Source organism: Nyctibius grandis, chromosome W (assembly GCF_013368605.1).
Source record: "Nyctibius grandis isolate bNycGra1 chromosome W, bNycGra1.pri, whole genome shotgun sequence".
NCBI classification, from domain to species: Eukaryota; Metazoa; Chordata; class Aves; order Nyctibiiformes; family Nyctibiidae; genus Nyctibius; species Nyctibius grandis.
Genome location: NC_090694.1, coordinates 26,061,639 through 26,087,905, shown reverse-complemented (window position 1 = coordinate 26,087,905; position 26,267 = coordinate 26,061,639). Strand labels below are relative to the sequence as shown.

Below are 26,267 nucleotides of genomic sequence, written 5' to 3'. Positions count from 1 at the left end.
CCTCCACAGATGATGCAACTGATGCTACATGGAGTAAGTGGGTTGCACTGATAACACAATGGGCTCGACTGGGAAACCCCCACCGCCCAGGAATACTGGAAGCGATCATGAACTGGTCGAAATTTCGGAGTGTCGCCAGAGGAGGTGACTTGTGCTGAAGAGACCCCTCTGTATAACAAATTACCAGGAAATGAAAAGCAATATGCCCTGTTTACAGATGGATCCTGTCATATTGTAGGAAAACATTAGAGGTGGAAAGCTGCTGTATGGAGTCCTACATGACAAGTTGCAGAAGCGGCTAAAGGAAAAGGTGAATTGAGACAGTTTGCAGAAGTGAAAGCCATCCAGCTGGCTTTAGATATTGCTGAACAAGAAAAATGGCCAGTACTTTATACTGACTCCTGGATGGTGGCAAATGCTCTGTGGGGGTGCCTACAGCAATGGAAGCAGACCAACTGGCAGCGCAGAGGTAAACCCATCTGGGCTGTTGAATTGTGGCAAGATATTGCTGCTTGGGTGGAGAACCTGGTTGTAAAAGGACGTCACGTAGATGCTCGCATACCCAAGAGTTGTGCCACTGAAGAACATCGAAACAATGAGCAGGTGGACCAGGCTGCTAGAATTGAAGTGGCTCAGGTAGGTCTGGACTAGGAACATAAGGGTGAACTATTTTATAGCTTGATGGGCCCATGACACATCAGGACATTTAGGAAGGGATGCAACATACAGATGGGCTTGTGATCGAGGGGTGGACTTGACTATTGATGCCATTGCGCAGGTTATCCATGAATGTAAAACATGTGCCATAATCAAACAAGCCAAGTGGCTAAAGCCTTTTTGGTATAAAGGACGATGGCTGAAATATCAGTATGGGGAAGTCTGGCAGATTGATTATATCACACTGCCACGAACCTGCCATGGCAAACACCATGTGCTTACAATGGTGGAAGCGACTACTAGATGGTTGGAAACATACCCTGTGACCCATGCCACTGCTTGGAATACTATCTTGGGCCTTGGAAAGCAAGTTTTATGGCAACCTGGCACCCCTGAAAGAATTGAACCAGACAACGGGACTCATTTCTGAAACAACCTCATAAACACCTGGGCCAAGGAGCATGGCACTGACTGGGTGTATCACATCCCCTATCATGCACCAGCCTCCGGGGAAAAATTAATGATGCAATGGACTGTTTAAAGACTACACTGAGAGCAATGGGTGGTGGGACATTCAAGCATTGGGATACACATTTAGCAGAAGCCACTTGGCTAGTTAACACTAGAGGATCTGCCAGTTGACCTGGCCCTGCCCAATCAAAACCCCTGCACACTGTGGAAGGAGATCAGGTCCCCGTAGTACATGTAAGGAACTGGCTGGGGAAAAAAAACAGTCTGGGTTATTCCTTCATCAGGAAAGGGCAAACCTATTTGTGGGATTGTTTTTGCTCAAAGACCTGGGTGCGCTTGGTGGGTGATGGGGAAGTCCAATGTGTACCTCAAGGTGATTTAATCCCTGGTGAAAATAATCCATTATTTGAGTTGTATGATGGCAGCGTTACATGATGCTGTATGTCGCCACCGCTGTGGCTGCCATATGTCAAAGGTATTATAGCAGGAACCTCTTGCTGCTAGCCAAGCTAGAGGCAAGAGGAGGAATTCACTGCAATGTTAAAACTTTATAGCCTAGTCGAAAGGGACCGGCATGGATATTGTAATGGATATACCTTTAAATTGTTGTAACCCATTATTTGAGTTGCATGTTATAGGAAGTATTACAGCAGAAACCACCTGAACCAATGAAGGACGAATCTCACAAGAAGCAGCCCGAGTGCAGCAGTGACCCAACTTGAGCTGACTTTGGTGCCCAGTAACTCCACGCAACATACCACCTCTCCTGTCCTGAGTGAATACCATAACAGATAAAGCCCAAAGTCACGGACCAAATTAACTCGATGAACGTTTAATAGATATTTATGGACCTTTTACAGACATTTTACGGGGGGAAGGGGTGGTTAATGAGGATGTATTGCGATAGGGTGGGACCTGAACATGACGTAAATGGTATGGAATAAGGGTTGGAGAATGTACTGGTTTTGACTGGGATAGTTAATTTTTTTCATAGTAGCTAGTATGGGGATATTTTTTGGATTTGTGCTGAAAATAGTGTTGATAACACACTGATGTTTTAGTTACTGCTGAGCAGTGCTTCCACAATGTCAAGGCCTTTTTTGCTTCTCACACTGCTCCACCAGTGAGTAGGTTGGAGGTGCACAAGAAGTTGGGAGGGGACACAGCTGGGACAGCTGACCCCAACTGACCAAAGGGATATTCCATATCATCTGACATCATGCTCAGCAATAAAAGCTGAAGGGGAGGTTGATGGGGGGGCTGCTGCTCTGGGACTGGCTGGGTATCGATTGGTTGGTGGTGAGCAATTGTTTTGTTTTGCATCACTTGTCTGTCTAGGGTTTTAATTTTCTCTCTCTGTTTTGGTTTGTTGTGGGGTTTTTTTTCCCCCCTCTTTTCCTTACAAATTTTTTTTATTATCTCTTTTTAATTATTAAACTGTTTTTATCTCAACCCACGAGTGTCTTTCTCAGTTTTACCCTTCCGATTCTCCCCTCCATCCCACCAGAGGGGAGTGAGCAAGTGGCTGTGTGGTGCTTAGTTGCTGTCCGGGGTTAAACCATGACACCTTCTTAACAGTCATTATAAAATATATTGTGCAGGAGATGGAAAGGAGGGATAAAAAGTTGCTATATTGGTTTACTTTTGTGGTGTTTTGCACACTTGCAGCTGTAACTATATAAGACTAAAGTCTTCAAGTTTTTCTGCATTTCTTTCTTGTAGGGGAATTGTTAGTTTTTGTAGTATATCTTCTGTCTTGAAGAAATATAGGCAAATCATGTTCTACAGTATGAATCAGATAAGGAGCAAATTTTTAATAATTACTCTGGTTTCATCCAGTAAATGGTTTTCTTCAGTAGCTTGATGGGACTTGATTATATGCTAAGAGACATGGTTATGAATTCAGTCCTGTGCCTGAAAATATTTTAGATCTTTAATCAAGATTCCTGCTTTCCGTTAAGCTTTTTTGTTTGTTTTTTACTTTTGTTTTTCAAAATATGTCTTATCCTTTTAGGCCTGAACTGTTTACAAGTATTTGGCAATATGTTGAAATGTTTGTAAATCTTATTATATTAGGAAGGAAACATGCCATTGGAAGACTTACTGGCATTCTATGGCTATGAACCCGCGATTCCAGTTATGGCCGGTTCCAGTGCAGATAGCTCTCCAAGTGAACTGACAGATGAACTTCCAGATATGACTCTAGATAAAGTAAGTCAGAACTATTTTCCCCCTGTATTATGGTTTAAAAGCAGAAATCCAGGTGACCTTAAATTATATTTCACTATCACTTGATGTTACAAAATACATATCTTTGTCAATTTCAATATACAATTAAGAGTTACTGTACTGGTGGTGGACTTGGCAGTGTTAGGTTTATGGTTGGACTCGATCTTAAAGGTCTTTTCCAACCTAAATGATTCTGTGATTCTACTCTGGATTCATTCTTTTTTGAGGATATTGAGGATCTGAATCTAATTATAATTATCACACTTACACATGCATAGCAACTTTATTGGCACTATATTACTACAAATGAGAAATGAATAAGTTAATAGTTCTTCTAAAACATATCCAGAGAACTTTAAATAGATTTCCTTTTTTTTTTTTTTTTTTTTAAATAGAAGTGGGATTTTTCTGAAAAGATCTGTATTTTATTTTAATGTATGCAATGTCCAGAAATAATAATTCTGGCTTCCAGCATACATGTCATGTTTCAAACCTTTGTGGATAACTTGAAAATGCACCCCTGAATGCTTTGGAATGCTTCTTTCAAATGTATATAATATGGAAAGGTCTCAACTTCAAAGGGTGAGAGAGAGAGATTGTTTCATGTGCAATGACTATATGTGTTGCATTGTTGAATATAAAAACATGAAACTTCATTTTTTGTGATTCGCAGGCTAACTTTGAATTCTGAGACTTTAATCTGATTTTTGGCTATAAGGCACATATCAGCTAGTAGTTTGTATTATAAAATCTGTAGGTAGTAAGTATGAAATAATAAACTCCACAGAAAGTAGGGTATAATGATGGCTCTGCACATCCGATTCTCATTAGGAGTCACGATTGCGTTGAGGCTACAGAAATGCAGTTGGCTTGTTGTCTAATACAGTTCTTTTCCTCCCTGATCTCTATACAGAGGTGTTCAAACATGTCTGCTACTGGAGGAAGTGTGCTTTTTCTTTCTTTTTCTTCCTTTTTTTTTTTTTTTTTTTTTTTAACCTACAGAAACATCAATTTTTTGTGTGATTTGGGAAGATAACGGGTTGTCTGTTATCTGTAACTCTTCTCAGTAAAAGTCTACAAAAGTGCCTGGCTGTTTTGGTTTTATTTTTCCCCAGAGTTTAAGGGGTGACAGCCTGTTAAAGCTTTAGTATATCTGTGATGCAAAGAATGACAGAATTCTAAAGACTTCCACTGGCATTTTTCATTGGAAGCAGTTGGAGGAACATCTGAGTTTTGATGCTTGCAGAGGTTACTACTTGTGCATTTATTTTAATAGAAGACAAAGGGGAAATGAACCCCTGTGTTCAACTCTGAAATGAATGGTTATATTCTGAGATTTAGGAGGAGTGAACTAGCTTTTTAATTGAGAGGACAGTCTGCTAAAATTACTTATGGTAAAATAATTCATTTTAATTAATGGGACTTACAATTTGCTGAATCTAAATGTTCACCAGTCTATACTTAATAGTTAGTCTGAGTTGTGCTTTTTTTTTTATTTTAATGATACAGGAAGAAATAGCTAAAGACCTCTTGTCAGGTGATGATGAAGAAACACAGTCCTCTGCTGATGATTTGACACCATCAGTTACTTCACATGAGGCTACTGACTTCTTTCCTCGGCCATTAAGATGTAAGAAACCTAATTTTATAATAGTACTCAAAAAGTCTTAGCATTATATATAGCTTCCTAGCTTAAAATATCAAAATTGCAGAGTAGTGCTGACTTTACTGGGAATTGAGAAACAGTGCTTTGCAGGATGTTGTACATGAATGTTGTCTTTGGTTGGTATTATTGATTACCTAAAAGACCTATATTTAGTACTGTGCTCAAAGCACAAGTACAATTATTTTTTCTACAAATACAGTAACTTTTCATAATTAATAGTTAATGTGTTGAGGAACACTCCGTGATTTTTTTCAATACGTTACTGAATGACATGAATATGTAACCCATTCTTTTAAATTAGTGTTTCTCTACTAAAATTTTTGCTGCTGCTTTTAAGCCAGTGACTCTTCCATTCAGCCTGTGGATATGAACTGGGGCGTGATTTCTTTGTAATTATTTCCCTTCGCACATTCAACAGTTTTCCATAGGACTTCATGAGCCAAAGTGATTTTATATGGGATGGGGCCTATGAACCCATGACCACCAAAATTTCACTACCCATGGAGCTATTATGGGAAAGATCCGAGAACCAGTGGTTCAGTTATCCAACCTGGACGAGAGATTCCTTATTGCTCCAACTCTAGTACACCAGTAAACAAATGAACTGCAATAGGCAATGTGGAGGATTTTAATCACAGTTTTAATTTGGCAAGTATCTTGAGCTATTTCTGGGGGATTTCATCCCTCTAGAGAAGGGGGATGATAAAGGGGATGTGTTGTCTCTGACATCAGCAATTGTAGCCCTTTGCATGCTGCTGATTGTGTAATGTAAGACATTTGTATTGAGAGAGATACAAAAACCTTAAAAATTATAATGCCCTTTTTTAGTTAAGCAAACCCCAACCTTGCTGGCACTTAAACATTCCTTGTGAACTGTTAATGAATATGACACTGAAAGTGTGACAGCTTTATGGAAAAAATTATTAGCCCCTCATCTTACTCAGGACTGAGAAACAGTCATCTTTGCTTTCAGCTATCATGGTTTTCTATCAGAATGTTACTCTTTCTCTATTAGAACTTTTGGTTGGGCATCTTAAAATTGAATATCCGCCATTTCAGGGAAGGAAATGTCAGTTTTATGTGCTGTTGACAGTTTCATCTTTTTTTCTGATCCCTGTCCATTTCTCTAAGATAACATTCAATTTTAAGATAAACATGTCTGACACATGGGCTATTTTATTAAATTTGGATTAATTGGAAAAAATAATTGCATATTATTATCCAGGCATATTGTTGTTCATGTTAGATTCTTGCCTGCTACTTCTAACAGCAAAAAGATAGACTGGTGATTGTAGTAATGATTACAGAAGAGGAGCCTCAGTCCATACAGTCTTGGATATTGTCTCTGATGTTGATGATTCTGTTTAGATGTGTTGAAGCTAAAATTGCAACCCTATTTATGAGCATGTTGTTACTGAAAATTGAGAATACAAAATAGCTTTAATCTTATCAGAACTGTAGATTCCATTCTGCTGGGGATAAAATAAAAAATAGAATTACTTCAGAACCCAGTACCACAGCTTATTCTGTTTTGTGTATATCTACTATATATATACTATATATGAGGCAGCCTTGTTTAAAGGAATGTTTTGAATGCCCATTAAAACTTCCGATTAAAAGCTTTAGTAGGTAATAAAGACTTGCCTTACAACTTTACTTTCTTTGTGATTAACCTGGGGCGAAGTCATAGCCCTGGAAGTTTTCTGTTTTTCTCATACCTTTTCTATAAGGTATAAGCCTTTATTGAAGAAAATTGATGAAGAAAAATTATTTCATTTCCTTTTGACTGTTAGAAATATAGTAGATTGTCTCAGTTGCAGTGATGATAAATGTTTCAGTTCTGCAATATACAAGTACCAGTGCTTTTTGACTTCATGCTAGTTTGATAGAAATGTAGATCAACAGACTCATGATGAGTGTCTCCCAGAATAAAAGCAGGGGCTCCTTTCAAAAGTAAAGGATATCTTGTAGTTCTGTGTTTGAACTGAAAATTCTTCCTAGCTAAAACCAAACTTCTTTGTGTCTGAAGCAAACACTACGTGTGATGGAGATAAGGAATCAGATGGTGAAGATGTAGAGGCAGACAATGGTAATTCATCTGAAGATTTGAGAAAGGTAATAACTTATATCTTTAAAAAAAAAGTTAAGAAAAACTTTACTATTAAGAAAAATGCATTGTTTTATAGTACATATCTGAAATAGTACATTCATTCTGGGATTCTCTGCAAAATGCCACATTAATGGAATTTGTAATGCTTCCATACACAAAATATTAAGCTAATACCTTTCTCTTGTGATTTTTTTGTTACATCTTCAGGAAATAATGGTTGGTTCACAGTATCAGGCTGAAATTCCACCTTACCTTGGCAGATACAGTGATAATGAAAAGGGTAAGTTTTTCTGACTGTTTTACTTTTTATCTTATGTTTATACATAGCAGTTGATGGAAAAAATGTTATTTAAATTTATAAGATAAATTCAATGGCTTAGTTAAAGTCTGAGAGACATTAAAAAGAAAAAAAAACAAACAAAACCACCCTAGTCAACTGAAGTAACACAACCATATAATTATATCTCAAAAATGTGATTCTACAACTTTGAGAGGAGATTCTCAAGAAGACATAGGAGGGTGGATTACAGTGTTAATTCTGAAGTATCTAGTAATATTAGGAGGCAACAAACTGTGGGTCAAGAAGGAAATGTTTTCATCAGAGTATCATAACTGGGCTATGAGCATGTAACTTAGTTTACATTGAAGATCTTCAAAACAGTATTTTTCTTTGCTTGTTTTTTGGCAAGCACAACAGTGTGGGTTTCAAAATGGATATAAAAAACAAAGCAATAAACTACTTTAAATTTCCATAGCATGAGTAGATGATGTAGGTCCTGATACACCTTGTCTTTTAAAAAATATGATGTTTTAAGTATGATGTTATTTCTGTGCAAATTTAGGTTAAAAACTGCAATTGTGCTAGAGTAGAAAAAATAACTTATTTAATAGTGTCATTTGGTATCTTTAGAAAGCTTCACTATGAGAAAAGTATAGCGCATATAGCTGTGGAATTCAAAAAGCAAATATTGAAAGAAATTTGCTCATGGGTGGAACAGCTGTGAAATTAAGGAACAGTTTGGGGGATATGTTAATAAATGAAGGGCATTCTGTTTTTTCTTTGGTAAGTTACTTGTGTTCAAACTGTAACATTTCATGGGAATATCATTCTAGTGAAGTATATAAAGTCTTTTCACCATTGCCAACTGCTTTTTGAAGAATGATCCTTTGCAATAGAGAAGAATAATGTTTAGTATGGATGGAGCTGGAAGAAGCATTATCAAGTGAACATCTCTTGAGTTGCTTAAGAGACCTAGGGAAGTTTCCTATTTTCTAAGACTCAAGCATGATGCTTACTGGTTGTAAGAAATGGAGGAGTAAGAACCGAATTTATCTGGATAATCCTTTTACTATTTACACATCTTGGCTTCCCCTTTGCCGAGAACTAGAGAAGGGCCAATAACCAGAGGATAATCAGGAAGGTGTTAATCTGACAACTTTCTCTGGAATGAGCTGGTGCTAGAGAGAACCAGTTGAGAGTATTATCCACTAGCATGGCCAAGAGCAAAGAGGTAGCTCCCAGATGGGAGAGCCTGAGGAACTACTCTTGAGAATATCAGGCACGTATTCCATCCAGAAGTGCTGGGTTGTCTTAGTTGATAATCGAGGTTGAAGCTGAGCATCAGCAGTGCTTGGAGAGGTTGGACCTGGCTGTATGGGTGGAGGATTCTGTGAAAGCCTCTTCTGTACTCCCTGAAGAGCTTGTGATGGCAAACAGGGGCTTATATTTCTGCTATGTAGTACCAGCTACCGGTATTGTGCTAGAAGAGAGTTCTGTTCTTCTATAAACCTTACACTTGGAACACATCTTTTTGAAAGCTTTCCATGTTCTTAAGCCATAACAGAACTTTCAAAGGAGATGTAATTTTATTCCTCACCTTAGCTTAATATTCTTTCCTGCAGTTTTATGAGAGATTTTAAAATCTTCTTCATCTCTTCTGCTGTAACTGCTATTATGTTTGTGTGTGTTTGAATTTAATAACTCTAATTTTGTATTGCCAAGAGAATAAATGAAGCATTATGTGTAATGTTAATCACATCTATTGATCAGAGTAAAAGATTTATAGTTTAATCTAGAATTTAAATGTGTGCGCAGATAAAGGTTCAGGCCAACTCTTGAATATTTCCAATATATTGTCTTTCAAATAAGCTACTTAAGAGGTACATACATGATTTCAGTATACTGTGAAGGAGGACTATATATCCTGATTGCTTGTAAAATATGGAATGTACAAGTTGTTAACAGCATTTGGTTGTTAGTGAACAGAAAAAGAAATCACAGAATCACAGAATCAACCAGGTTGGAAGAGACCTCAGGGATCATCGAGTCCAACCGTTGCCCTGACACCACCCTGTCAACTAGATCATGGCACTAAGTGCCATGTCCAGTCTTTTCTTAAACACATCCAGAGATGGTGATTCCACCACCTCCCTGGGCAGCCCATTCCAATGTCTAATAACCCTTTCTGAAAAGAAATTCTTCCTAATGTCCAACCTGAGCCTCCCCTGGCGAAGCTTGAGGCTATGTCCTCTTGTCCTATCGCTAGTTGCCTGGGAGAAGAGGCCAACTCCCACTTCACTACAACCTCCCTTCAGGTAGTTGTAGACTGCAATAAGGTCACCTCGGAGCCTCCTCTTCTCCAGGCTAAACAACCCCAGCTCCCTTAGCCGTTCCTCGTAGGTCAGACCCTTCACCAGCTTGGTCGCCCTCCTCTGGACTCGCTCCAACACCTCAACATCTTTCTTGAAGTGCGGGGCCCAGAACTGGACACAGTACTCAAGGTGCGGCCTCACCAGTGCCGAGTACAGAGGGACGATCACTTCCCTAGACCGGCTGGCTACACTATTCCTAATAGAGGCCAGGATGCCATTGGCCTTCTTGGCCACCTGGGCACACTGCTGGCTCATGTTTAGCTGGCTGTCGATCAGCACCCCCAGGTCTCTTTCCGCTGGGCCGCTTTCTAACCACTCTTCCCCCAGCCTGTAGAGCTGCATGGGGTTGTTGTGGCCAAAGTGTAAGACCCGGCACTTGTTCTTGTTGGACCTCATGCAGTTGGTCTCGGCCCATCTATCTAACCTGTCCAGATCCCTCTGTAGGGCCTTCCTACCCTCCAGCAGATCGACACTCCCACCCAGCTTGGTGTCATCTGCAAATTTGCTGAGGGTGCACTCAATCCCTACGTCTAGGTCATCTATAAAGATATTGAACAGCACCGGCCCCAGAACTGAGCCCTGGGGAACACCACTAGTGACTGGCTGCCAGTCGGACTTTGCCCCATTCACCACCACTCTCTAGGCTCGGCCATCCAGCCAGTTTTTAACCCATTGAAGAGTCCACCCATCCAAGCCCCGGGCAGCCAGTTTGTCTAGGAGGATGCTGTGGGAGACAGTGTCGAATGCCTTACTGAAGTCTAGATAGACTACATCCACAGCCCTGCCCTCATCTACTAAGCGGGTCACTTTGTCATAGAAGGAGACCAGGTTGGTCAAGCAGGACCTGCCTTTCATGAATCCATGTTGGCTGGCCCTGATGCCCCGATTGTCCTGCATGTGCCGTGTAATGGCACTCAGGATGATCTGTTCCATCACCTTGCCTGGCACCGAGGTCAGGCTGACAGGCCTATAGTTCCCTGGATCATCCTTCCGACCCTTCTTGTAGATGGGCATTACATTTGCTAATTTCCAGTCAGCTGGAACTTCTCCAGTTAACCAGGACTGCCGGTAGATAATAGAGAGTGGTTTGGCAAGTTCGTTTGCCAGTTCCTTCATTACTCTGGGGTGAATCCCATCCGGGCCCATAGCCTTGTGGGTGTCCAACTGGCACAGCAGGTCACTAACCGTCTCCTCCTGGATTATGGGAGGTTCACACAGCCCCCCGTCCCTAACTTCAGGCTCTGGGGGCCGAGTCTCCTGAGGACAACCGGTCTTGACATTAAAGACCGAGGCAAAGAAGGCATTGAGCACCTCTGCCTTTTCCTCATCCCCTGACGCTACACTACCCTCCTCATTCAGCAAGTGGTGGAGGCTCTCCTTGACCCTCCTTTTGCTGTTGATGTATTTGTAAAAGCTTTTTTTGTTATCTTTGACTGTAGCAGCCAAATCAAGCTCTAATTGAGCTTTGGCCCTTCTAATCTTCTCCCTACGTGACCTGGCCATGTCCCTATAGACCTCCCAAGTTACCCGACTCTTCTTCCAGAGCAAGTAGGCTCTCTCTTTTTCCTTAAGTTCTAGCCTAAGTTCTCTGTTTAACCGGGCCAGTCTTTTTCCCCCGGCGGCTTGTCTTCCTACACACCGGGACAGCCTGCTCCTGAATATTTAGCAATTCCCTTTTGAAGCATGTCCAGCCTTCCTGGACTCCTTTGCCCTTCAGGACCGACTCCCAAGGGACTCTGTCCACCAACGTCTTAAACAGGCTAAAGTCTGCCCGGCAGAAATCTAAGGCAGAAGTTCTGCTCTTGCCCCTCCTTACTTCCCCCACTATCGAAAACTCTTAACATTTCGTGGTCGCTATTCCCAAGACGGCCACCGACCCTCACATCTCCCACTAGTCCTTCTCTGTTCACAAACAACAGGTCAAGCAGGGCCCCTCCTCTAGTGGGTTCATTTACCGCTTGCATGAGGAAGTTGTCTTCCACGCATTCGAGGAATCTCCTAGATTGCTTCCTCTCTGCCATGTTGTATTTCCAGCAGACATCCGGCAAGTTGAAGTCGCCCACGAGTACAATGGCCGGCGACCGGGCGGCTTCTGACAGCCGCTTGTAAAACGCCTCGTCCGCCTTCTCATCCTGGTTGGGTGGTCTATAACAGACTCCCACCGTAATGTCCGCCCTGCCGACCTTCCCCCTGATCTTCACCCATAAACATTCAACCTTGTCATCCTCGCCATCTTCCTCAATTTCAACACAGTCCAAGCACTCCCTAACATACAGCGCTACCCCACCGCCTCTCCTGTTTCGCCTGTCCCTCTTAAAGGGCTTATAGCCATCCATAGCTGCACTCCAGTCATGAGAGTCATCCCACCACGTTTCTGTGATGGCAACCACATCATAACCTTCCTGCTGTACAGTGGCTTCTAGCTCTTCCTGTTTGTTGCCCATACTGCGTGCATTGGTGTAAACACACTTCAGCTGGGTTAGCGGCCTTGCCCCCGACGCAGGCCTGTCGTGAACCCCTAGGTTCATTTGTGGCTGCCCTGGTCTTATCCCCCTCCCCCATCAAACCTAGTTTAAAGACCTCTTAACCAGCCCTGCCAACTTCTGGGCCATAACCCTTTTCCCCTTCTGATTCAGCTGTTCCCCATCCGGCATAAGCAGGCCCGGTGCCATGAAAGCCGCCCTGTGGTCATCAAACCCAAAATCCCACCTACGGCACCAGTCTCTTAGCCACATATTAATCTGTTGTACTTTCATAGTCTTTTCCCTATTTTCACCAAACACTGAAGGAATTGAAGAGAATATCACCTGCGCACTTACCCCCTTCACCAAACGCCCCAGTGCCCTGAAGTCCCTTTTGATAGCCCTGGGACTTCTCTCTTCAATCTCATCCCTACCCACCTGGAATACTAATAGTGGGTAGTAGTCAGAGGGCCTCACCAGTTGAGGAATCCTCCTGGCAACATCCCTTACCCGTGCCCCAGGGAGGCAGCAGACTTCCCTGTGAGTTGGGTCTGGCCTGCATATGGGGCCCTCCATTCCCCTTAGCAGGGAGTCGCCTATAACAATTACTTTTCTTTTCTCCTTTTTGGAGCTGGTTGCAACCCTCTTACTCGGTTGCTTCTGTTTACGTAGCCCCGTAGAAGGTCTTTCACCTAGATTTTTGTCTTCCTGACACTCAGGAAGACGCTTAGGCTCCAGCACCTCATACCTATTCTGCAGGGGGACGTGGGGAGGGGAGGAAGGTCGGGATGGGATTCGCCTGCCACCCCGAGCAGGGACCTGCCTCCATTCCCCCCCATCCCCTAGGTCTTCTCCTGCTCCTTGTGGAGGAGGAAGAGGATCCTCCACTACCCGGGGAGCATTAGGCCCGTCCGTTTTCCCCAGGACAGGCAGGGAACAGCACTGCCCGCCAACCTCTTCCTGGGATGCTCTTGTACTCCTTAACCTTTCCACCTTCTCCTTGAGTTGGGCCACCAAGGAGATCAGGTCGTCGACCTGTTCGCACCTCACACAGGTGAGGTCTCCGTTACCCTCGAGTGCCAGGGCCAGGCTCTGGCACTCCCTGCAGCCTGACACCTGCACTTCCGCATGCTTCCGCGGCAGGTCCGTTTGGGTTGCCATGTCCTTTCTGGCACTCGCAGAGGACTTAGGGCCCCACCGAGTGGACACCATACCTGCCTGCCCGCCTACCCTGCTCGCCCTGCCTGCGCGAACTGCCGCGGTCCGGGTCGCTCGTGCTCCCCAGGGGCCCTTCAGATCTCCCGCAGTGCCTCCGGCTCTGCCCCCTCCTCTCTTGATTCGTTGCCAGGAACTTCCAGGTCCAGACGGGACTCAGGGCTGCTGCTCGGGTGGCCCTGAGCACAGAACCCGCCCGGTACAGCCCGATCTCGCCCCGCACTCACCTCAGTCGCTGCCGCTGCTGCCGACTCAATTACCACATTGAGTCCTAGATTTCCATTCTGTTAAGTAATTTTTTTGCAAATTTTAGTTGAAAATGACCAGTTAGCTGCTGCCTCTTTTTTTTTTGACATGTAATATTTGAAATATTAAAGTAATATCCTGCACTCTTTTACTGTAAACTATAGCTTATTTGTTGAAAACAGATGAATAAAACTCATCGGTTTTGCTAGTTTGTTTATATGAAGATGATGAACAGAAACCAGGACACATGCATAATTTAACTTGAGTCATCTAGCTGTCAACAAGCTGCTCCTCTGTAAAGACTCTGTCTCAAGAGTTCAGTCCCTTATCTCATCCTCATGGAACCTGAATCTCTTCAGACTCTGCAGAGTCTGTCTCTTAACTGAGGCTTTTTTGGGGGGAAAAAAAAGTGAGCTGCAAATTAAAAGTGGCATGACGGTGCTTGATTTGATTACTTCTGTATTCCTGTTCTTTGTGAAATAGTTTTTTATGTTACAACCTTAAAAATGTTACTCCTGGCATTAATGGATTTCTGTTTTAACAGCCTATGAAAATGAAGACCATTTACTTTGGAAACCTGATGTGATCTCAGAAAGTAAAGTTAAAGAATACCTTTTTGAAACCTCCTTAAGAACAGGAAATGAAAACATGATTGGCAGAATTCCTGAAGGACTACATACACGGGACAATGAACAAGTATGTTTTATATCCTGTTCCATTTGTGACACATTGCTTTGTAATTAATATGTGTTCTCTTTCTCTGCCTTGTATTATAAAGGCAGCAATATTCAATTTCTTTTTTTTTTAGTTAGATGTTATTGGGGTCAGGATCTTATTTGTAATTTTAAGCACATGCTTAAAATTACAAGTATTTGAGTGTTGGCAGTGTTGTGATTTGTGATGTTTCTGATTGTCATACTGTTGACAAATCCAGCTTTTCTAATAATTGCATATGTTTTGCATTTGCTTAATTAAACCTTGCCTCAACTTTTGGGTGGTTTTGCTTTTGGTTGTTATTTTAAAATTTTCATCCTGTATAAAGATAAATCCTCTTTTTTTACATTAGATATGCTCACTGAAAGGCTAGTTTCAGAAGTTTAGATTGGATATTTGCAAACTTTGACTCTTTCTAAAGATGACTTCTATTTTATAGGCGCTATATGAACTTCTCAAAAGTAGCCATAATGTTAAAGAAGCAATTGAGAGATACTACTCAAATGGAAAGGCATCTCAGGGTAAGAGAGAGTACCTGCTTTTTAAGAAAATGTGTGTTTGGAGGAAAAAAAAAGGAATAAAAAAAAAAAGTTGTGTAGAAAAACCTTGAGTAAGATTCAGATTGACGAGCCCATCCCTTTCCATGATGTCTTTAGTACAGATTAGGTATAATCTGACTGTTGGCTAGATGGAAATTTCTGCTAGAGAAGTTTGCAACTTGTATAAAGGTTGCAGGATCAGCTTTTACACCTTTTCTTCCCTTCTTTCCTCCATTGATGTTTTAAGAATGGCACAGACTGAGGAGAAGGATGGGGGGGGAGTCGTGATTTTGCTCCCATTAGGCAGTTCTCACCCACATTACAGTACCTTTTTGAGATCATGATCAATAATAATCTGATGACATTTATAGCAGAATCAGGAGAACATAGCTGGCTATGTAAGTGAGCCCCACTCTCTTCATCACTGCGCTAACATTGTGCTATGTCAACCCTAAATTGGTTCTACTGTATAGTTCTATAGGTCTTTGGTAGAGCGTGGAGAGGTTTGCTCAAATTTACAGTGGAAAATGAGCTTCCATCTTGTTTGTCCCTAACTTCATTACTCCCTTAAATAAGAATCAGTGTTTATCATTTAGCAAAGATGGTTCTTTGTCCTGTATTTTAACATATGTGTTGCATAAAGCAGAAATGGACTATGAGCCCTGGTATAAATTGGTATTCTGGAAGATATTCCCTTCTCAGAACTGGATCCAAAGGAAATTTGAGTGTTTACAAGTTAGGCTCTGTGAAAACTAAGTATCTAAGGTAAAGCTGAAGGGAACAATAAGGAATATCAGAGCAGTGCTTCAGAAAGCTCTTGTACAAGAAGAGATTGTGTAGAGCTAAACAGTAAGGAAGTATCAGTTGCAGGGCTGTATCCTAAACCCTACACCTCTCTAGGATTTAGATTCTTGTTTTGGGATTGAAAAATACCTCTGCCCATTTGTGGGTCAGAGCCCCAAATTCTGTCCTAAGGACTAGTACTCACTCCCCCACCCCAAGTCAGATGGGATTTATACCCTCATTAAAAATGGTAAAGGATGATAATACTGTTAGTGCCTGTCTCTTAGAGTAACCATTGTGCTATGATCTACTCTACCCACTGAAGTTCACTGCTATTCTCAAGATGAGTTAAAAATCCCCATCTCCCAAGATAATTTAACAGTGAGACTTTACTGGGTATCTTCTCTTCTCTTTGAAGCTTGGGAACTCTGTAGTAAGGAGTGCAAAATTAATGGGGTGAGAAAGAAAGAAAATGGCCTTGTAGTGGAATGATTATCACCTTCATCTGGGAGCAGAAAGGTCTTAGATCCAGCATCTGCTTCCAGAAATGTTTTGAAATGTGTTTGTTGGTAGTTCTTTTTTTTTCCCCATTGGCTTTAAATGATAACTGAACAGATCACCATTATGAATGTAAGATGCCTGAAATATCCTTCCTTTGTTATATAATGGGATTGTTTAGCCTGGAGAAAAGGAGGCTGAGGGGAGACCTTATTGCTCTCGACAACTACCTGAAAGGAGGTTGTAGCGGGGTGGGGGTTGGCCTCTTCTCCCAGGCAACTAGCAACAGGACTAGAGGACATAGCCTCCAGCTGTGCCAGGGGAGGTTCAGGTTAGACATTAGGAAAAATTTCTTTACAGAAAGGGTTATTAGGTATTGGAATGGGCTACTCAGGGAGGTGGTGGAGTCACCATCCCTGGAGGTGTTTAAGAAAAGACTGGATGTGGCACTTAGAACATGGCACTAGTTGACACAGTGGTGTTAGGTCAAAGGTTGAACTCCATGATCCCAGAAGTCTCTTCCAACCTAGTTGATTCTGTGATTCTGAGGTACCATTGACTTCCTGTACCTGCCTCGTTTACACAGAGCCTGGCCACGTTTATCTCCACACCGTTCCACCCTCCGTTCTCTCAGAGCCGGTGCTGTTCAATATCTTTATAGATGATCTAGACGTAGGGATTGAGTGCACCCTCAGTAAATTTGCAGATGACACCAAGCTGGGTGGGAGTGTCGATCTGCTGGAGGGTAGGAAGGCCCTACAGAGGGGTCTGGACAGGTTAGATAGATGGGCCGAGACCAACGGCATGAGGTTCAACAAGAACAAGTGCCGGGTCTTACACTTCGGCCACAACAACCCCATGCAGCTCTACAGGCTGGGGGAAGAGTGGTTAGAAAGCGGCCCGGCGGAAAGAGACCTGGGGGTGCTGATCGACAGCCAGCTAAACATGAGCCAGCAGTGTGCCCAGGTGGCCACGAAGGCCAATGGCATCCTGGCCTCTATTAGGAATAGTGTAGCCAGCCGGTCTAGGGAAGTGATCGTCCCTCTGTACTCAGCACTGGTGAGGCCGCACCTTGAGTACTGTGTCCAGTTCTGGGCCCCGCACTTCAAGAAAGATGTTGAGGTGTTGGAGCGAGTCCAGAGGAGGGCAACAAAGCTGGTGAAGGGTCTGGAGGGTATGACCTATGAGGAATGGCTGAGGGAGCTGGGGTTGTTTAGCCTGGAGAAGAGGAGGCTCCGAGGTGACCTTATTGCAGTCTACAACTACCTGAAGGGAGGTTGTAGTGGAGTGGGAGTTGGCCTCTTCTCCCAGGCAACTAGCGATAGGACAAGAGGACATAGCCTCAAGCTTCGCCAGGTTGGACATTAGGAAGAATTAGGTTCAGTTTGGACATTAGGAAGAATTTCTTTTCAGAAAGGGTTATTAGACATTGGAACGGGCTTCCCAGGGAGGTGGTGGAGTCACCATCTCTGGATGTGTTTAAGAAAAGACTGGACATGGCACTTAGTGCCATGGTCTAGTTGACATGGTGGTGTCAGGGCAATGGTTGGACTCGATGATCCCAGAGGTCTCTTCCAACCTGATTGATTGATTGAGAGTTAGCTCATGAAGCTCCCTTGGTGCCGAACATCTGAGAATGCAGACCAGGTTGCCTGGGGAACCATCACAGAGTGGATTCCTTCCTTACATATATAGACATAAATCCCCATAATCAAGGCAGAGAAGTAACAATACTTGAGACAAAACTGACCTACTTAAATAGTTTGAGTTACTTTGGTTTAAAACCTTTATTCTTTTTTAGCGATTTCTTTTTTGTTTTGTTTAATTTGTAAAACTAAAATTCTGTTTTATCTTAAAAAAAAAAAAAAAGATTGTTCCTTCATGGCCTTTTTTTTTCAACAGCTGCTGTTCTTTGTATCTGATGCAAGAAGAAATATTCAGAAAAATAATCTCACTGATATCTCAGTGATGTTATCAAATCTTGTTTTTTTGATGACAAACTTCTTAAGAATTAATAAATCGAGTACTTTGTCCTCTAGGATAAAAGATTTTAAAAATCAGACTTTTATGAGTTTATAAATAAGAACGTTAGATTTCAGGTAGGATATCTGTACAGTAGAGGAAAGAACATGGGTCTAACTGAACTATTGGGGTTTTTAGAGTGTGTTTGGATATTCATGCATTGGCAACGCAAATATTTAATTCTCGAAAAGGTTAGTGAGTGAAAATAAGTTTATCATGCTACTTTTGCAATTGTCTAGAAGAGGTGACAGCATGGACAGAAGAAGAATGCAGAAGCTTTGAACATGCACTTCTGATTTATGGGAAAGACTTTCATCTCATACAGAAAAACAAGGTTAGTATTTTACAGTTAAATGGAAGAATTGGTAGATGATACATTGCTGAAAATTTGTAAAAGCAATTCAGTTTTCAGAAGCCATGCAGAAGAGTGAAATAAGAACCAACATATTAAAACCAGCTTGGAATTTTTGTGCTAATTTTACCTCCGATGTCATTGGAAAAGCTAGGCGTTGCAAGATGAGTCAATATATTATCTCTGAAATCGACTTATGTTGACATTACTTCCATTTATGCATTTATATTCTAATTTAGTTTAAATGTCTACCTCTCCTAGAAGTATAGTATTTTCATACCATGGCTGTGGGAGGGGAAAATGCATCTTTATTTTTGTCACCAGGAAGGTGCAATTCTACAGAAACAGGCTTAGCTCTTTGTGTTTTCAGAAAGTGTAGTCATCCATCAGTACTCTGGTTTCTGGCCAGCAAAGGACTTCTAATCTTGATCTGGATTGCTTCTGATTGTCTCCTCTGTGCCTGAAGAATAGGAATTGGATTTTTTTTTTTTTTTTGGTCGAATATACGTATCATTTGGTACAGTTGACAATATGGATGTTTCCAAACTTTCTGTACATCTCATGTATGTTTTGATACCACCTTGAGGTTTTATACTGGTTATGGCTGGGATACAGTTAAATTTCTTCATAGTAGCTGGTAAGGGGCTATGTTTTGGATTTGTGCTGGAAACAGTGTTGATAACACAGGGATGTTTGTTATTGCTGATCAGTGCTTACACAGAGTCAAGGCCTTTCTGTTCCTCAGACTACCCTGCCAATGAGTAGGTTGGAGGTGCACAAGAAGTTGGGAGGGGACACAGCTGGGACACTTGACCCCAATTGACCAAAGGGATATTCCATACCATATGATGTTATGCTCAGCAATAAAACTGGGGGGCGAAGGTTGGTGGGGGCTCCTGTTGCTTGGGGACTGGCTGGGCATTGGTAGGTTGGTGGCGAGCAATTGTTTTCTTTTGCATTGCTTGTTTTTTCTTGTGTTTTATTTACATCTTTTTTTTTAAAAAAATAATTTAAATTTTTATTATTATTATTATTTTGGTTTGGGTTTTTTTCCCTTTTCCTTACAAATTGTTTTAATTATTTCTTTTTAATTATTAAACTGTCTTTATCTCAACCCACGAGTTTTCTCTTTTACCCTTCTGATTCTTCCTCATCCCACTGGGGGGGGAGTGAGCAAGCGGCTGTGTGGCGTTTAGTTGCTGGCTGAGGTTAAACCACGACAAGTTTTTTCTTTAGGAGACTGGTGTTTTTGTTGTATTTCAGGTAAACTTTATGGGGTTGTGGTTGCTGTTCAACAACAGTCAGCTAGTCCTGCTCAACCCTTGGCTTAACCTGTCCTATGATGAATATTTGGGTGGTTCAAATTTTAAATGGACCTTATCAATAAACAGTAATTCACCAGAGATACAAAGAAATAATTTTAAAATATTTTTTCCAACATGCAGCAAAGCATGTGAGTTGATCTATCTGTCACTATGGACCAGAATTTGTCTAAGTACCCAAAGTCTTTTCTGCCTCTCTTCTCTTAGGTCGTTGATTTGCTCAGCTTTTTCCATCTTGAGAGAGTCTGTCTTATAGTTTAAAAAATTGTTATATAGGTTATGAACTGAAATGCTTCAGATGTAGGTACAGTTTCAGTCTAGTTTAAAAAAAAAAACCCAAAGAACAACAATGCATACAATAGAACAGATGCAATACTTATTTAGAATAGAATATTTCAGTTGGAAGGGACCTACAACGATCATCTAGTCCAACTGCCTGACCATTTCAGGGCTGACCAAAAGTTAAAGCATGTTAGCAAGGGCATTGTCCAAATGCCTATTAAACACTGACAGGCTTGAGGCATCGGCCACCTCTCTAGGAAGCCTGTTCCAGTGTTTGACCACTCTCTCTATAAAGAAACTTGAAATTGTAGATCTCTTTCAAGTCTCCTGATTTAATTGGTTTGTTCCAGATACTAGAACAGTAAAACTAATAATATTGCAGGAATACGGGGACTGGGGAGATGAAAAAACATAATTCTTTGCATTAATCTTGTCAATTCTTTTTGCCGCCTTTTAGGTAAGAACCAGAACAGTTGCTGAGTGTGTGGCTTTTTATTACATGTGGAAAAAGTCAGAACGTTATGATTACTTTGCTCAGCAAACAAGATTTGGAAAGAAGAGATATAACCATCATCCAGGAGTTACGTAAGTAAAACGTTCTTGGAATATGTTTTCTGTTGTAAAATGTAAATGTAGAAGATTATTTTTTTTTCTTCCAGTCATTGCAGTGTAATGCTGCAGTGGCTATGGCAACTGAAATTAAATCCATCATCATTTTTAGGCCTTTTTTTCTTGTTAAATAACCCATTATGAATGCCATATTCTTTAAGGGACTACATGGATCGTTTGGTAGATGAAGCAGAAGCCCTTGGTGGAGCAGTACATTCTTCAGCCTTAACATCTAATACTCGAACAGAAACCATTCCTGATCAACAGTTAAGCATTCTGAACTCTATCACTGCCAATGAGTTGACAGGTAAATCAAGGGGGGGAAAAAAACCCAAACCAAAAAAAAAAAAACCCAACCAAAAAAACAAAAAAACCTTTTTGTTGTAACTATATAAACAACTATTTCACTTACATTTTGTGTTCATCTTTTTTCCAGCATTGACAAACAGTGTAGCTACAGTCTGCCACACTTCAGATGTGAACTGCCTGGATAATGCCTTTCCTTCTATGGACATCTTACCCCGAGCACCAGTTAATCATGTGCCTGTTGGAACAGAAGAATTGCTTAACTTGCCTAACAATGGTGAAAGTGATTGTTTTAATTTATTTGAGACTGGCTTTTATCATTCAGAGCTAAACCAAATTAACATGTGCAGTGAGGAGACAGAAAGACCTGCAAAGAGATTGAAAATGGGAATTGCTGTCCCAGAATCTTTCATGAATGATGTCTCTGTAAATAACCTTGGTGTGGACTTCGAAAACCACACACACCATATTACCAGTGCCAAAATGGCTGTTTCAGTGGCTGACTTCAGCACTCTATCTGCAAATGAGACAAATGGTTTTATCAACACCCATGCTCTTCACCAGCATACTGCCCTTCACTCAGAATGACTGTGGAAAACTAAACAAACAGTGGGTACTTTATGCAGTAGTAGTAAACTTGATGGGAGCTATCAGGTTTGCTTAGTCTTTCACTGGAAGTTTGAACTTTATGACATCAGTGATGTCTTTTTATGTATAGAACTATATCTTGATTTATCAAGAGTAATCTCTCTTTTCAGTCCATAAATGTGGAAATGTTCGGTAGAGTTTGGGACTAAGAGAACTCTGTGGTGCAGCTTTAAGCTCTGCTTCAGTTTTTTTTAAAGCCTGTAGACAAAGGCCACCATTTCAAAACCAGCACAGAAGTTCTGAAAGGATTGGAGTGGCTTTTTAGTCTAAGTTACTTTTGCCGTAATGGATGCAGTGTAATAACAATATTTACAGGTACCGATCCTGATCCCTGCTCAATGTAGCATTTTATTTTATTATTTTATTTCTTATAAAGGCAGGGAGGGGTTTCTTTAAGTTAAACTGCACAAACATGCAAGGATTTTTTTTTTAAATGGAACCCTCTCTTATGTGATACTAAACTAGAGCACTTCAGTTTAAAAAACAGCAAGTTCATCTTGGTGGAAGCTAGCACAAGGGACTTAACATGAGTAAAGTATGAAGACCTATACTTGGATGCTGTTGCAAAATTATAGGCTATGGCTACCTTACACAGAAGTAATTATGCTGCCAGAGGTATCTGCGTACTTTAAACTTACTGGCTTAAACAGATGCATTTTAGGCTATTGTATTTGGATGGGTTTTGTCCACAACTTTGAAGATTAATGCACCTGTATAACTTAACTTTCCTAAAGCAGCTGATGTTGTATAAAGCTACAGTCTGCACAACTTAGGATTTACCACTAAACAAACAGTCTACATTTTGAAAGACAAATTGTTTGGAGCACTGCAGTTCAAAGTGTTACAGTTTTGAGGGACTATGTAGTTTATATAGAAGTAGTAGAACCTTGAAGTACGTATTTGAAAGTTTTTCTTCACTGTGGATTGCATTTATTTGTTTTGGCAAGTCATTGGCTCAAAAATTGCACTTCACTACCTTGGTCAAGTAGGAAAGGATGAGCAAAAATGTTTCCCATAAAAGCAACTATTTAACTTCAGTAAATTTTTTATTTTGAACTTTGAGTGCAATTTAGCCATCCACAAAGTTTGTCTTGCAAATGTTTGTTCTAATTCTTGCAGGAGAACATTACTTCGGTAGGATTACCCCTTTCCCTCCATACTTTTTCTTTGCACTGTTTGTATTACAAATTTAATTGCCCCTAACTTGTTTTCATTATTGAAGTGATTAAGCTTGCATTGTTGATATTTGTAATAGTTGCTTCAAGGTTATGCTGAGTAATTAGAAAGTAGTGACTTTAATATTTGAAAGGGAAGAGGGTATTTATTATGCATACTGTGAACTGCATTGACATCCTGAGTTTTGGATGCAGCGTATGGAGTTTTCTTTACAGCATTGTAATGAAGATTGCTTTGAAGCATTTATGCAATAGCACATTTACCATAATAAAACAAATTAGTTTAGCACAGTGGACAAAAGTAAAGATAATTTTGTAATCAGTTCTTAACTTATACATCTGAAATATGTAATTCTAGTAAGTACACAGTAAATAATGGGTAGCCTTGGCCCCGTGTTATACTCTGACATTTTTAGCCAAGCCGCCAGCTTCTTGTTGCTGTGTTTTGTGCTGAACTGTGTACCTTGTTTCTTCTGTTTATGAATCAACACATTTTATGTAATTTTGTAAATTACTGGCCATAATCCTTCATTGTTATACATTCAAGTTGATGGGTTTACAGTGAGTGGCTGGTCTGTATAAAAATAATTATACAAAGTTGACTGAATGCTTATACCAGTTGCACTTAAATGAACATGCCCATTCTCATTAGTTGATGCAGTAATATATTCAATTTATCTATGCATTGCTGGGCTCTTAATGTAGACAGAGATGTCTAAGATTTGGGTGTCAGCAAGTTGAATGGACACTTTAGTTATTTAATAAAGACTTTTGACCAAAATTTAGAAAATGATGAGAGAAAAATGAATTCCAGCTAGTCTAATAGATTTTTTTAAAGCTGATCTTATTTAGCCCGTTGGCTAGCTAGCTGGTATAATTTACTTTTAATTCCTTGTTAAAACGAGGCAATAATTTGCAAGATTTTGTAAATATGTAAATTCTTCATATCTTTTTAGGTATCTATTTCAATATTTTCTGACTACTTCTGTGTATAGTAACATTTTTGTGCATGCTTGATGTGACATTCATAAATTTGTACCACTATGACTTTATCCATGTAAAATAGCTATTTATTGAATTTTTGTTTTAGAAGCTGGACTGAATTATTTTTCTCTCAGTTTAAACATTTAAAATGGAGAACTTGTTACTGTTTATTAAAAGAATTGTGTTTTGAAAGTCAGCATGAAGATAACTGAATTGCAACCATATGAAGAAATTATATTGCCTTGGTTCTTTGGTGAAGCACAATTCTTATAACAAACTGTGATGAATTCTTTATCCTCTGCCATACTTTTTCTTCATACAAACAAACCAAAAATCCATAATGGGCAATTGCAGTATTGGTAAATGTATCCTTTTTATGTACAAGGAATCTGAAGAGGATAGCTGATTCATTTAGAAGTGTAACTTGGTGCTGTGATTATAGCAATACTTTTACTTTGGTTAGTCATATGTCCCCTTCTCATGCTAGGTTTTTAAATGTTTAGTTTTCTTCTTGTCATGGTCAAACTGCTGAATTTACTTGAAGGATATTAAATTGTGTAGTATTAGGTCAATGAATTGTGCACTTGTTTCCTGTTTTTAATTTTAAAAACTGGGGGTCAAAAATGTATGAAAACTTCAGATCAAGTAGAACATACTGATACTACTTAATTTAACCAAAGTCTTTAGGTGAATATTTCAACTTCGAATGTAAACTAATGGATAAACTGACCAACAGGGACACTATTTGCCCAGCACTACAAGCACATTGTCTACAGATGGGGAAACTAAATACAGTAAGTTATAAAATAATGACAAGGTTACTATTTTTTTATTCCTATTTTTCATTGGAAGAAGAAAAATACTATCAATTGTAAAATGCAGTAGGTATGGTTATAGTCCTTTTAAAACAGAGATTTCAGTTATTTTCAGTTCAAACTAAGTACCCTGTGCATAACAATAAATTTAGTGACAATCAGAACATGTTTTTAATATCAGATGTTCAAGAAGTCGCTATTGTTGCATTGGTTTTAATATTTGTACATAAACACTGATATTTTTTTTAAGCATTATTTTGTATTTGTTGTACTTTAATACCCAGTGTATAATTCCAGAAATAAATGTCTGGAAACCTTTCTTTACTTGTAAAGCTTTTCATGCATCTGCATTATGTTTACTAGTTCCTTTTCAGAATTATTTAGCAATAACTCTGAACACACTTTAAGATACTCTGGGTACTGCTCAAGTGCACACTACCACTCTGCCCGATGTTACAGATGAACATTAAGCAGCTGGGAAAAGGGCTCAGTATTGGGGCCAGTTCTCTTTTTAATATCTTTATCAGTGATCTGGATGAGGGGATCGATGGGCCAAGGCCAACTGTATGAGGTTCAACAAGGCTAAGTGTCAGGTCCTGCACTTGGGTCACAACAACCCCATGCACTGCTACAAGCTTGGGGAAGAGGGGCTGGAAAGCTGCCTGGTGGAAAAGGACCTGGGGGTGTTAATCGATGGCTGGCTGAATATGAGCCAGCAGTGTGCCCAGGTGGCCAAGGCAGCCAACAGCATCCTGGCTTGTGTCAGAAATAGTGTGGCCAGCAGGAATAGGGAAGTGATTGTCCCCCTCTACTCGGCACTGGTGAGGCTGCACCTCAAATACTGTGTTCAGTTTTGGGCCCCTCACTACAAGACAGACATTGAGGTGCTGGAGCGAGTCCAAAGAAAGGCAACGAAGCTGGTGAAGGGTCTAGAGAACAAGTCTTATGAGGAGCAGCTGGGGTTGTTTAGTCTGGAGAAAAGGAAGCTGAGGGGAGACCTTATTGCTCTCTACAACTACCTGAAAGAAGGCTGTAGCCAGGTGGGTGTTGGTCTCTTCTCCCAAGTAAGAAGTGATAGGATGAGAGGAAACATCCTCAAGTTGTGCTAGGGGAGGTTTAGATTGGATATTAGGAAAAATTTCTGCACCAAAGGGTTGTCAAACATTGGAACAGGCTGCCCAGGGAAGTGGTGGCGTCACCATCCCTGGAGGTATTTAAAAGACGAGTAGATGTGGCGATTAGGGACATGGTTTAGTGGTGGACTTGGCAGTGTTAGGTTTGCGGTTGGACTTGATCTTAAGGTTCTTTTCCAACCTAAATGATTCTATGAAAGGGAAGAGTGAAAAAGTAACATGCAGGGATGCAGGTAAAGTAGTAAGTAATAATTTCCCTCAAAAGCTAAAACATTATGGCTTAAGCATAGCAAAATCTTAGATGGGACTTAAACGCAGCTCTAGATTAACACATCACAGCAGTATAACCCAGTATTCAAACTACATGGTAAACTGTG

At 40.6% G+C, this 26,267-nt stretch overlaps 1 protein-coding gene across 3 annotated transcripts in view; it reads left to right on the top strand.

Annotated features, from left to right (window-relative positions):
* Positions 1-25,034, top strand: part of LOC137675700 (mesoderm induction early response protein 3-like) — a 32,279-nt gene extending 7,245 nt beyond the window's left edge. For 2 of the 3 annotated variants that reach the window (XM_068421889.1, XM_068421891.1), the window contains exons 4-13: positions 3,205-3,339; positions 4,867-4,987; positions 7,053-7,138; positions 7,341-7,413; positions 14,253-14,404; positions 14,862-14,943; positions 18,504-18,598; positions 20,678-20,805; positions 20,991-21,136; positions 21,266-25,034. In XM_068421889.1, coding sequence (XP_068277990.1) covers positions 3,205-3,339; positions 4,867-4,987; positions 7,053-7,138; positions 7,341-7,413; positions 14,253-14,404; positions 14,862-14,943; positions 18,504-18,598; positions 20,678-20,805; positions 20,991-21,136; positions 21,266-21,723 — 1,476 coding nt within the window. In that variant the 3' untranslated portion in view covers positions 21,724-25,034. The remainder of the gene's footprint in view (positions 1-3,204; positions 3,340-4,866; positions 4,988-7,052; positions 7,139-7,340; positions 7,414-14,252; positions 14,405-14,861; positions 14,944-18,503; positions 18,599-20,677; positions 20,806-20,990; positions 21,137-21,265) is intronic. The other variant, XM_068421890.1, reaches the window with a different exon arrangement.
* Positions 25,035-26,267: the final 1,233 nt, after the last annotated feature.